This window comes from Cheilinus undulatus, linkage group 19 (genome assembly GCF_018320785.1).
Source record: "Cheilinus undulatus linkage group 19, ASM1832078v1, whole genome shotgun sequence".
Taxonomy (NCBI): domain Eukaryota; kingdom Metazoa; phylum Chordata; class Actinopteri; order Labriformes; family Labridae; genus Cheilinus; species Cheilinus undulatus.
The window spans coordinates 3,920,804-3,934,763 of NC_054883.1; the positions used below are offsets into that span (position 1 = coordinate 3,920,804).

The following is a 13,960-nucleotide window of genomic DNA, read 5'->3' on the forward strand; positions in this document are numbered from 1 at the left end:
GAAACATACTATACATTTATATACAATCACAATGGCATCACATGCACACTACTACTGTTCTTTATAACCAGACAGCAGTGTGAAAAAAATATAACAGAATTTCAGCTTTGTCTATAACTCCAACAGAATTTGATAGCATATTCTTACTGACACAAGCAACAAACAAATCTGCTATTTTCTTATATAACTGAATTAAATATTTTTACATTAGAGCTGCAATGTTGGTATCAAGAAATGTACAAAATAAAAAACACAAACTGCCCTGTTAATGAACTCATATTGAGTGCCCCCTGGTGGTGTTTTTGATGGACATTTCCTGGTACAAACAGATTTGCAAAGTACAACACAAAGCAAAAGCTTAATCAGCTTCAACTGGGGCTATGAATTGCTGAAAATTAGAGCTAAACATCCCTGATTTTATTTAAAATGAAACAGACATGCTATGCCAGTTGGGGGCAACAAATCTGATTTTGGTGTATTGAAAGGAAAGCACTCAGCTCTAAGCATTGTTCTGTGTTGAGTTCCCTCTAGTGGCCCATTTTTGTGGTGCAAACAGAACAACAGCACATCTCAAGCAATGAGACTAGAAAGGGTTAAATCCCTGGTCCAACTTTATCAATGTTTTTATTAAAAGCTACTAGCTACGTAGCAGATGTTAGAGAAGCACCTCCTGTCCTTCAGAAGGTGTTATGTGTCCTAATCAAAACTCTCCAGCGGTCCTTTAGCATTGTGCCCGTGCGTCCCTCAAAGTCATAATCAAGTAATATGCGAGCCCACTTCCCCACGCCGTGATGTTTAACCCCATCCCTGAGGCATTTGTCAAGCTGCTTGGTCCATTTCTAGGCGAAGGATAGACAAGAAACAACAATTTTAGGGATAAAAACAAACTTCAGTGACACTTCCTATGGTTTGATTTGAGAAGCCTCACTTTGTTTTAGAATTAATAGGTGAAAATGAGAGTAAATTTGATGTGTGATTCGACATACCCGAGGGGGTTTCCTTGTTTTCTGGATCTTTGAAGTGTTGGCTGGACTCTTGGATGTTCTCTGTGAAAGTTCTGATGGGTTGACATGGGAAGTTTTGGTTAGGTTTTGTGCAGTATTTTTCAGATTCCGAAAACTTTGTCTGTTATGACAGAAAATTGCCTTAGGCATGGCTCAACTCAACATACAGCACAACATACTGGCCAAAGAATAAAAACATAAAAAACCCCCAAAGACAATACATTCCTAAAACCAGTGTAACATCGAAAAATACAATAAGTTACACAGGCTTTAAAGATATATTTAAAATACTTTGTGGTAGCAGTGATATCAGGAGTTGAAGGGGGAATATTTATTGTTTATTCAAGATGTTTTCGGCATTAGGAATAAAGACATTTCAGTAACTGTTTTTCTTGGATAGGGGGACAGGATGGTGAGGACCTGATGGTAAAAGCTGAAAGGATTCATGTAGAGGGTGTGTGGGATCTGGTGTGATGTGGTTGGCTTTCCTTCTAGCTGCTCTGACAACTGAGTTTGATTTTCTCCAGTTATTTTTGTGGCCTTACACCAGAAGACTTTGCAAAAACTCTTAAAAGACTCTGAGAGCCTCTCACATCTAAAGACAATTTTCGGTAAGCCGTTGAATTTTTAGTCTCAGACTGAGATTTTGCAAAGACTGGTAGTCACTAACTGCAAGACTAGAATACGGTTCCTTTTGAGATTATTTCCCATCATGCATTTGGTGGAAATTCACAACAATTTTTGAGCAGAGAACAAGATCTAGAAGGAAACAGAGAACGCATTTGAGGTCATATATCTAATAACCCGATGTTTTTAAATCATTTACATCGAGTAGAAATGAAAGGAAAGTTAAACACCGAAGCAATGTTGCTGCGAAAACCACGGAGTTATCCCGGAAACACTTCAGAATAAAAGTACCGTATGAGAACGAGTTGTCTCACCATGGAAACAAACTGATCAGGCTTTTACTTTGAAAATCCCAGTGGCAGTTTACCATTCCTGTCATGTTAGCCTGGAATGAATTGACAGACATTCACACAAACACACAGGCAAACACCGGCTCCCATCGGTTGGGAGACGTACAACATGTTGGATATTATCGTGACACCAAGTCCGAAGAAAAACCAACTTAAAACTGCTAAAATAGAGTCTTACGACCACCTTACACCTAACGACTGAGACAACAGGAGCGAGCTGCGACCTTAGCAAGACTCCCATGATTCTACTCCGACTTTGGAATTTTGTCTGCGGCTCTGAAATCAAGAAAAGTGCAAGACCGCCTTTCCTTGCTTGGTTAAAGATCTGGGAAAGCTTTGATTTGTTTTTTAACTGAAATAAAAATAAACCAGGAAGTGATATTGAAGGTGAGTACTGACTCAATGAGTGATTTGTAAACAGCTGTTAACATGCCCCTCCTAACACTGAACCCCCTTTCCTCAGCAGGTAGAGCCATTGTTGTCTTTCTGTAAACGGAGCTGTGTGATGGAAAAATGTCATTCATTCAGATGTCAGGGATTCAAAGAGGGGTTTGGGGCATTCGATTTTATCCTCCTCCACAGAACAGCCTCTGATTTTTGAAATGTTGAGCTCCAAGGAGATCTCCTTTGTTTAGTAGCAATGCTAATGTTACTTCTGTATCCATCAACACCAAAAACAAAGAAAAAGACATACCATGATAAGAGAGTCTTCTAAGAGAGACTACGGCCTTTTTGCATGTATCTGGTTTCCAAACATCAGTCATTTTGGTCGACAAGAGTTTCCTTTTTGTTCTGTAGGAGTGTGAACGTAAAACAGTACTTGTTATTCTTTGCATGGCTTGTCATCTAAACTTCTTTTACTCGTGACAGGGAACAAAAGTAAAAAATATATCAAAACAATACACATTCAAACATGAATTTCTTCTTACTTTAATGGCGCAGCTTTCTTCTCTTCCCTGTAAGGACATAAATGATCAGAATATTGCTAAAAAGAAACAGATCGCTCTTAGAGGGTTTGTTATATTCATTTCTTACTTTGATTTGTCCGTTGAATTATCGGCTGTTTGTGTCAGGGACGTTTCCTCTATCCCCTCATCCTCCAAATCTTCAGTTTTCTTTTGTGACAGGAGCGCCTTTGTAGCTGCCTGATCAATAGAGAAACAAGCAATAACATGGACTATTTTTCATAACATTACCCTGCAATACTCTCCCAAGAGAATCAGGCTAAATGATTTCTATAATGTAAAAATGAAACTAATGAGGCCTGTCATTGCAGTACCCTTTAAAGTGTAACCTTGGTCTGCAGCCTCTACAGTATGTAAATCATTCTTGAAACTTCCATGAATAAGCGACTCTGTTAGACCCCGAGGAGGCTCTGCTGAATGGAGCGGTTCACCCTTCCAACTAATTTTGATGACAAATCGTCGCTTAAGTGTGACTGATGATGTCATATCAGCACCTTCAGTAGGGCTAACAACATTAGTCAGAAGGACGAGGGCACAGTCGAGCAGGTCAGAACATACAATCCAGAGCATTTATCTAGAGGCAAAATGTGTTTGCTACACCTCACTTCAGCTGGAGTGAACCTCTGCACGACTCTTTATTTGGAGACTCAGTCAGGTGGAAGAAACTGAGCAGAAACCTGAAAATTTACTTCTACCTTAAAGACATAATGGGGTTTTAAGTATCAAACACAGCTGCATTCATAAGATGCTTTTTGTCAGCAAGCAAGGAGGGGACGAGTCCTCTCAGCTGATATCTTACAAAGGAACTGAATATCTTCTTATAATCCTGTTCTTGTTTGTTATCTCTTAGAAATACAACATTGATTTTCTGTACATTTACACCTGCAGGGCCAGATATGCATTTTATAAAGCTGTACATTTTTATTCTATTCAGAAATAAACTAAAAAATGCTACACTGTGTCCAAATTGAGGTGTGAGATAAGCCTTTCTGCTTAACCAGGTTACAGCATTCCTATGAGTACGGAGAGCTGTCAAATTAATCCAGACATTTTACATCCATAACTCTTTTTTTTATTAACAAGAAAACTATTTTTACAATACAAAAATAAAGACTAGTCATTAATTGCCAGAAAGTGGTTAAAATACTCATCGCAATTACCTTGAGCCCAAAAATGTTTATCACACTTAAAGTCACCAAAATCATCACAGCTGCCATGAAGAAGTATTTACCCCCTTTCTGATATCGATATTATTGCATATTTATCGCACTAAAGTGTTTAGGATCATCAAACCAATTTTAATATCTCACAAAGACAACCCACGTAAATACAAAAGGCAGTTTCTAAATGATTTTTTTATTTAAGTAGGTATATAAATCTTAAAGATGTTCATTAAGTTTTTAGTTGAGTCCGAGTCAAGTTCCCAGTACCTTAAACCTGAAGCCAAGGTAAATGAAACAACTAATCATTTTTAAGCATTTCCAGGTGGGTTACACTGACGTGTTTACTAAATGTATGAAATAATTCAACTTTATATTCTAAAGGACAAAAGGAGCTCTTACAGCAGTTGTGCACGTAAAAAAACCCCCATCTAAGACACTGTGGTTGAGTAGACTTAGAGACCATGTTGATTTTGGCAGCCGTTTTTAGTTTTAGTCACATTTTAGTCCTGATCAAGCTTCATAGATTGAGTCTAGTTTTAGTGGATGGAAACTCAAAAACATTCCAGTCCAGGATGAAGGTCATGGATTTTTATTGATATTGGTACTCTTATTAATACTCCTTAATGATCACATTCTTCATGGATAATGTTAGTTATTTGAACAGGATTATTTGCGTATTTAGGGTGGAAAAAAAAGACAACATGTTTTTAACTTCACTCATGCTTTACATCTATCTTATACTAAATATTTTTCATTTAAATGACTGGATTTATTCAGATTTCTCACTACAAACTAAAATTCCAATTTTCTCTGTGGGACATTTGAACACATCAAGGTCTTATCTTCGCCCCCCCTTCGATACTCTAAAGTCTGAGCTGTCTGTAAACACATCATAATTTTACAGTATGCCTCCTCGTTTAGCTCACTAATCAGTGTCATCTTGACGATGTTAACACAGATTTCAACGTTGGATTGTTATTTTTAACTAACAGGACTCACTACACGGTTTAAGAGTTTTTAATCACTCTGTCTAAGACTGAGGAGGATAACTGTACAGCAGCAGCAAATATAACCAGTCTGAGCAGCTGATGGAGATTTTCAGCCATTCAAAGGTAGGCTGGCAGAATTTTAGTTTTATTTCTTGTAAAGATTACTGCAGGAATACAGAGAAGAGCCACAGGTTTAAACTACTTATCAACCTATCAGCTCCTCTCTCTGTCACCCAGGCTCCCTCGTTCCTCCTCTCTCTCTCCTCTGTTGTTTTCACAGACAGCAGCTTAGAATCACGTGAATGCACACGCAGGTGAACGTGCGTGCTGGGCGCTGCATGAACACTGATCAGTTGTGAGGAGTTTTCTCAAATAAAAACAACAAATATTACAGAATAAAACAGTATTAAGAAAAAAAGGTTTGAGTCCTCCTTGAGTCCTGTTGTAGTTAAAGCTGAGTCCGAGTCCACATTGATGAGGGGTAGGGGAGCCTGAAAATATTTTCATCTACCAAAGGGGGCCTGATAGAAAAAGTTTGGGAACCACTGGGTTCATGAATAACATTTGAACAACACAACTAACTGTGGGGAAATTTTCAACGTGGTTATTATTAAACCGGTAACCATTTCATCCCCAACACCAGCATTTATTTACATGAGAAACGGTGGAATCAACTAATATTTGTCATTTGTGCCAGATATATCTAAACCAATGCACTTGCACATCCATTGCATTTTGCAGCTTTCTCAATAATCATCGTTGTTACGGTTAAATTGATTTAGTGTTTTAAACCTTAGATTACTAACATTTAAAGTTTAACTAAAGAAAAGCTTTTGTAATTTTATGTATTTTTGTGTTGATAATCAGTATAATGACAATCAAGTTTTGACCTATTGATCCATAAAAAAAAAAAATACATGTTTACTGTTTGATTCACAGGCTAATTATGGTAGCTTTACAAAATCCCGGGGAGGTTAATTACCTGTAGGAGATAGTCAGATGGATTCTTCTTTAGGTATTCATCCACGTAGGAATGGATGGTCTCCCGCAGGCGGCTGAAGCTGAGGCTCATGAGGAATGGGTGGTAAGTTTCCCTCTCAGTCACTATTGTTGTCAGTTTAAGTCTCAGGCTCTGTTGAAAAATGTTTTTTGGATGAGATTTACAAAAACATTCTAGACCATAAGTCTCTCCAACATTGACCCTGTGCTGTGAAAGAAAGAGACAAAAGGCAGACCTGTGGGATGTCATGGTTTTCCTCAAACCACTTGAGGGCAGAGGAGGCAGAGGATCTTTGGCCCTTCTCCAAGCACACAGCAATAGACTAGGGAGAGAGAAAATACAGAAGACAATAAACACTCCAGAGGAGTCAAGTATGCCTGTATGGCATCAGGATGTTGTTCTTTTAACAGGTGATATCAAAGCAGCAGATAGCAGGGTTCTCCTGTATTACACTGAAGACATACCCCTATTAGACCAGATTTAAAGGCTTTTCTGTGTGGTGTAGGATTACCTGCACAAGCAAAAGGACTGAAATATTCTGGAACAAGCTCTTGTCTGCCACACTGTCCTCAAGGTTTGACCAGACTTTGGCAGCAGACATCAGAGGCATCACTTGGTTGTCCTCCTCATACAGGACATCTGGAGAAAAACCATTACAAATGCTTTAATGTTTCATTATGGATGTGAAAAGCAAGGCAGCACAAGGTACACTTTAAACCATACATTTTAGCTTCAAGTTACTGCTCCATGTTTCTGGGTCTTCACAACATTGATTTAATGTCTCCAATATCTATCTTTTTTTTTTACACCAGCTTTAATCTCAGCTGGGATCATTTCACTATAAACATCCTCAGGCATAAACTCTCATCATCCCTCTCCAAATGAATGCTTTATAAATCAAACTTTGATAGAAGCAGAGAAATGTACAAAAGAGAGCCCTGTTATGGCATGACTTACCCAATTGCTTTCCATGCATGACTCTGGCGAGGAGAGCACAAATCATTCTTTTCTCATCAACAATGGCCTCCTTCAGAAAAGTACTCTGAGAAACAGCTAAAGAAAGACATCACACTGGTTACTTGGAAACTGAACAGATAGGATATTTCATTCATGCAAAAAAAAAAAAAAAAAAGAAAAAAAAATCCCTGACACATAAAAAAGTAAAAACTTTTAATGTAGGCATCAGGAGTTAAAATTATCGATTGTTATTATTTAGAATGTATTTTAATAGTTAACAGAGGTATTTTAGTCAGTATGAGCTCTGAATATGTTCTGTTTAAACCACAGCATAAAGGTTACAGTAGCTGCCGTCTTTCAAGAGTTCTGCTATGAATACTGGGTTTAATGTTGATATCAAGGCTTTCAAATTGGAACGTTCTTTCTTTCCAGCTTGTGTTTAGCAACAGTTTTGGTGCCCTTTTACTTTAATATGTTAATATGTGATTATTTCTCAAGTTCCTCATCTCATGTGTTTTCCAACAAAAACAAGCAATAATTCATTTTAAGCTATAACCAACACAATATAAGTTTAGACTAGGGCTGGGAAATTAAAAAAAAATTGTGATGTTTCTGACTCATTTTGCAAATTGGATATGAACTGTTGAATTAAAAGTAACGATAATTTTAAGCTGATTCTCATATTTCACAAAAAACATACAAAAATGAAGAAAAGTAGATTTTTTTCTGTATACTATTCTAAAAATATACCACGAAAATGACTGCATAATATGTAATGTATAATGTCTCCGCTGCAGAAAAAACAAACAAACAAACAAACAAAAATGTTTAAACTGGTATTTTTTCCACAAATTTCAGGTTAAAGAAATAGGCCATTGCACCTTCTGGGATTTGAAAATTGCAGCAGGCCATATTGCGATTTAATCTAATTTGCGATTAATTGCCCAGCCCTATTTCATACAAAGTAAAAATGACAAAAATGACTCTTACTCCAGTTCAGTACTTACAACAGCAAACATGGTGAAGACTGCTGACCTGACTATTGTCCAGAGGAGAGAATCTCTGGTTTTGTCAAGAGGGACACCAGACTAAACAGTCCAAAGAGCTGAAGGCTGCTATCAGTGCGACCTGGGCCTCACAACACCCCAGCAGTGCCACAGACTGACTGGCTTCATGCCACGTTGCACTGATGCGATATTTTGTGTACTAGGAGCTCTAAACCAATTCCTGAGTACATAAATGAACATCATTTTAAGAAGGTAAATATTCGGTATTATAATTCCTTTTTTGGACTCATGTTTTGTGATATTCTAATATTTTGTGATAGTGAATTTTTGTGAGGTAAAATCATCAACATTTAATCAAAAAAGTCCTAAAATATTTCACTTATTATGAGGTTGATCTAGAATAATGGGAGTTTCACTTCTTGAATCAAATCACTGGAAAAAATGATAAAAAAAAAAAAAAAAAGATATTCAAATATTTTTTTGGATGCACCTGTGTATGGTTCTATGTATCAATCTACAGCAGGGGTGTCAAACTCAATCACAGCAGGGGCCCAATTCTGGATCCAGGACCTGGGGGCCTATCAGGGTCACCTTTTAAACCATAAACAGTCAACCTCATTTCACCAGAAATAAAATATGAAAAAAACTTAGCACTGATGATAAATGATTTTGACATGTAAAAAGTTAAAAAGATAAATTTGAAGGCTCACAATCTGAGAAAAGTAAATTCATTAAGGTCAAGGCATGAAATTGAAATAGAAAAAATTCTCCAATCTCGTTGTACATTCTGTATAATGACAATAAAGGCCATTCCATTAAAAAAATAATGTTTTATAATGACAAATATATTAGAAAAAAGTCAAAATCATGAGTTTAAAAGATCAAAATATGATATAGCCTAAATTTTGTAATCATGACATTAAAAGTCAAAATATGGTTCAAATTTTAAATTGTAAGTCTTAAAGTTCAAACTATGGGATTATGAAGTTAAAGTCTGGAGTTGAAAATATGAGGTAAAATACAAAATAATTAGTTAAAAAGGCCAAAATATCACTTAAAAGTTAGAATTATGAATCTTTAAGCTAAAATTTTATATGAGAAGTCAAAATTCTGAGTTTAAATGCCTAAAGTATGAAATTATAAGTCAAAATCCTAAGTTTAAGTCCTAATTGTGAGATGCTAAATTGAAAATGTGAAATTAAAACACAAATTAATTTATTTTCCCACATTCCTGACTTCTTATCTAAATATTTTTACTCCTCACTTTTTCAGATTTTGTGACTTAACAACGATACCTTAAATCTTCAAGGATAAGTTTACATTTTTATACTTGAAGAAATCTGCAGACCTCAGACTGATGGGACAGTTAGAACAGAAATATCAGACCATCTTGCGGGCCGGATTTAACTGTTCCACGGGCCGGATTTGGCCCCCGGGCCTTGAGTTTGACAACTGTGATCTGCAGCATAATTGACAAATATTGTGTGAATGAGTCTTTGCTGATTATTATTATTGTTATTTATAATTTTGATATGGACTCAGCAGTCTTTACTATTAGTGCCAAGGAGGCATTTCTGAACTTGATACCCGGGTGTTACGGTTAGAAGAGTGACCGTGTTAAATGGTGACTTCAGCTGAATGCGTTTGTGGTTGCCGTGGTTACAACAGAAGTCGAAGAGGGGTCGAGTCTTAAAATATGTGTCGTTTTAAAATGAAAGTGAAAAGTACTAGTGTTTTTTTTTTTCAAAATAATAAAAACATTTGTTATGTAACTCAAAGTTTTCAACTCAGAAAATTACTGGCGTGGAAATCGTCTGGTTTCATCGCCAAAGCTATACAATTAATGACAGAAAAAAATTAAGGTTGCATGTAAATCTTTCAATCCTCGCTTAACTTTACATTTTAACGGGATTATAATATCTCAGAAATAGGAACAACACATTAAAGTGAGAAAAACAAATAAAACAAACTTATTAACGCCAAACAGAGTAACTTACCCTCGAAACCTGAGAGCGTTTCATTAAACTCCTCCAGTTTATCCTCTTTAAAGTACCGGCACAGACTCACAAACATAAAGTCCAACGTCCAACTTGTAGCAACGGCGGCAACTTGCGGAAAATTTACATTTACGTCCTTTTTGTTTGCATCTAATGCGGTTTTACTGCTAATTTCTAGCTCCATGTTGTTGTTTTTTGTTTTGTTTCTCCAACAGGAAACAGGAAACTTCTTCAGAGGATGTTTGATTTCCGCGCCCTTTAGTGTTAAGCGCTAAGTTTAGAATCTCATCGATGACTGTAGCGCGCCCTCTGGCGTTTCGGAGGAGTAACAGCATGCACCTAGATTAGTAATATCCTCCCGAGCTTTTGTTTGGAATTCAGTTTTAGTTTCTCCCATTAACTTGGGATAATTAGAACCCGACAAGTTTGAAAAGCTCAGTCTTATATTTTAACAGGAATTAATATTGACAAAAATTGATGTCTAATATTAACTCAAATTTCCTGAAATTCCAAAGAAACTACCAAAATTTCTGTGCAAAATTCTAAATAATATTTTCAAAATTTCCCATAAAAAGTACCCCAATTTTTTCAAGTATTCCTCAAATGTTTCAACTAAACTTTATCATAAAGCCTAAATTTTAATTAAAAATACCATTTAATTTCCTGAAAATCTTCCAAAAAATACTGAAGTTCCCCAGAACAAATAAATTCCCAAGGTTCCATGAAAAACAATGGAAAATTCCCCCAAATATGCCAACATATTCTTCTGTAAATTCTATAACATTCTAGCAATATCAAAGGATACCCTGCCCCCCAATTCCAAGTCAAATTCCCAAAATTAAAAAATAAAATTCCCAACTTTCTGCAACATAAAAAAATATCCAAAAATTTCATGCAAATGCTCAGAAAATTTCATGCAAAATTTACATTGAAATTGTTAAAAATATACAAAATAGTATATAAAAAATCCATGTAAATTTCCAAGAAATAATCCCAAAATTATTTTTTGAAATTCCTTAAATTTTCATTAGAATTAAGTATTTCAAGTGAATTATTAATACTATAACGGACAGTCCAGACAATTTTGCCAAAAATTCTTATAGTAGAAAGAATGACTGTGGTTTTTTGTGGGAAAGCCAGAATTTAATGCCCACATGTGTGCACGCAGGGTTTTAGGAAGATATATAGGTATAATGAATATATTAGTAATCTGATGAGCTTGTAAAAATATCACATTACTGACAGTTTCTATTCTATTATTATTATTCTGGGCTGTGTTCGTCCTTTTTGTCTAAACGTTAAATCAAGTTGCCCCCATGCAGGGGCTTCTAAAATGGGAGAATAAGCAGAAGGATTGACCCACTGATCCATGATTGACAGGGGCCCAGAGAGGTCCCTAATACAATTATAAAACTGACAAAATAACATCACACTCAGTAATAAATGTACAATCACACATATATTTTATTTACAATGTTTGGTAACACTAAGTTTATTTTTTTTTTTTGGAAAAATTTCTCAACCCTCAAAATTACATACAAAATCTTGATTAAAGAAAGAAAAAATAAATGCAATTGATACATGTGTATGGCAGTGTGTGAGTGTGTACGTCAGTATGTATATGTTTGTATACATGTACGTTTTTACATGTGTATACAGGTGCATGCATACACATAATTATAATTCAACTTATGAATATTTTTTTCTTTAATCTGTTATTGTTTTATGTCTACCATCATTGTTGTTGTTATATTACAACAATAATTACTTGTATTGGAACTATTATTATTATTATTCATATTATCATTTCAATTTCTGATTTGTCAGTCTAATTAGTCCACCCCCCTCATTTTTTTATTATTTTATTTTATTTTTAGGATACTATACTTTCTTTATCGCTATATCTTTTTCCCCTTAACTTACAAGACTGGAATAACATATATGTAATAGCCAGGACACCTAACAGCACCATGGATTATCCAACACTAAAGCCATAATGTCTGTTTTTAAAAAATTTCTTAATCAATTGAATTTGTTTGTTTTTCTTGTGTGTGTATGTTTGTTGTGTTTTTGTTGCTGTTCTGTGTATGTATTTTCACTTCATCTGTGCAACAATCTGGGACATTTTGTCAGAGGGTGTGTGCTCGATGGAGGGACAGAGTTAAAAGCCAGCATTTTGTAATGTCATACATTTTTTAACAGTTATAACTCTGGTATACATCATTGTATCTTAAACAAATGTCACATAATTGATAACAGTCCCACTCAGAATGTATTCATATTTGAACGTTTTTATAAATTGCACTGTGCCACCCTCTGGCAACAGGAAGTAACTTCTCCTGAACTTCATATTTTGATTCCAACATGTTTGGCCAAATCATGTTGAAGTTTGTCCAGACACTTACCAAAATGTTGACCCTACTCATATTTAATGGCCAGGGGTCTACAGATCAAAAGGTGTGGCCATGGCAACTTTTGACTGCCATGAAACAGGAGAAAAATGTTCATGTGCTTACAATGCATGGAGAGCAATGAAACTTTTCAGGCAGAAGAAAAGCATATTTGCTTTGTGTTGGCACTTACAATATTCCAAAATTCTGCAAAAGTTAACTTTTCTTCGTCAACAGCAGCGTAGTAACTCTGTGACCCTCTGACCTCCAAATGACCTGTTGCTTGTTCCACCGGATGAGACCCTATGTTGATGTAGTGATGATTTACAGTCAGCAGTCAGAGCACTGGGTTGTATTTTAAAATTGACTGTATACTTTGCACCCATGCATACCTGGGCATATTCAGTGTGGCTTGCAGCCTTAGTTATGATAGAAGGTAAGGGCAGGAAGGGTACAAGAGATTTTAGATATCAGTAGCCCCCATCACTGTCCTCATGTTGTCTTTGATGTTTTTAAAGTTGGAAAAAAAAGGATTCAGTATCATGAACACTTTATTGATACAAAAAAGAATCTGTTATGGTTGATCACTAGAGAACAGCAGAAAAATGAGTTCAAATCATTTTAAAATATGAATTCAATGATATCCTTAGAGGCAAAAAGAAGCCATCAAAAACACACATTTTATAACATTTTACATTAATAATGTTTATACTTGAAGGTTTATTCCATGGCCACAGTGTTACCTGGTCCCCTACCTACGCAGCCAGGAGCAGGGTGGTGTTTAGGAGGTTTGGGAGCACTCCTGAATAGTCGACCCATTCCTGCATGGGTCATAGTTGTTTCCATTCCTGTTGTCTGTAGATGAATGGTCCTGAAGCAGCCGTCATCTGAGCCGGTCTGGATCAGCACAGAGTGGAATGCTGCTTGTGAGACTGGGCCAGATACTTTCAATATTTAAGTAGGATATGAGCAAACCCTCCTCCAAATTTAGACTGCCCCTCATTTTTGTTGAACTCAGATTGGGTTCATTGTGACAGGAAGTGAAAGTGTCTTCAGGTGTCCAACACTGTGAAACCTAAACTTATAAAAACGGTAAAAGAAAAGAAATATTTGGTACTGAAAAACTAAGAATGAAGAAGCACAAACAGTTGGCAAAAGATGCAGCACAATGTTTCAGCGGCCTATGGAGGAGTATTTCATATTTCATATGTCCACTCTTACAGTGACTCACAAAACCTCTCATTTCAAGGTTCCAACAAATGAAGGGTTATGTATAAAACAACCAGCCATTTACTTAAGCTTATCCCACAGTTCTGTCTTTGTTTTCATCTTAACTTCAGGTCTGTGCAAAGCTTTCGATTCACCTCATAAAGAGCGTCAATGAACCTTATGCTGGCTTCAGTTCCTTGTCTACGGGCTGCATCAATCACATCCCGTGCTTTATCTGCTCTGTGTTTGGAGTCCAACCTCTCTTTGTCTTCTCCATTTAGAACTTCATGCGTCAGTAGTCT

General features: G+C 36.2%; 1 protein-coding gene across 1 annotated transcript; it reads right to left on the bottom strand.

Annotated features, from left to right (window-relative positions):
• Positions 1–605: 605 nt before the first annotated feature.
• terf1 (telomeric repeat binding factor (NIMA-interacting) 1) lies at positions 606–10,264 on the bottom strand. The gene is made up of 10 exons (XM_041813793.1): positions 10,060–10,264; positions 7,056–7,151; positions 6,610–6,737; positions 6,334–6,420; positions 6,081–6,230; positions 3,017–3,126; positions 2,911–2,937; positions 2,676–2,773; positions 987–1,057; positions 606–839 (listed from the first exon to the last, which is right to left on the bottom strand). Exons 1-10 carry the CDS (start codon positions 10,241–10,243, stop codon positions 678–680), a joined length of 1,113 nt encoding a protein of 370 aa, XP_041669727.1. The 5' UTR covers positions 10,244–10,264; the 3' UTR covers positions 606–677.
• Positions 10,265–13,960: the final 3,696 nt, after the last annotated feature.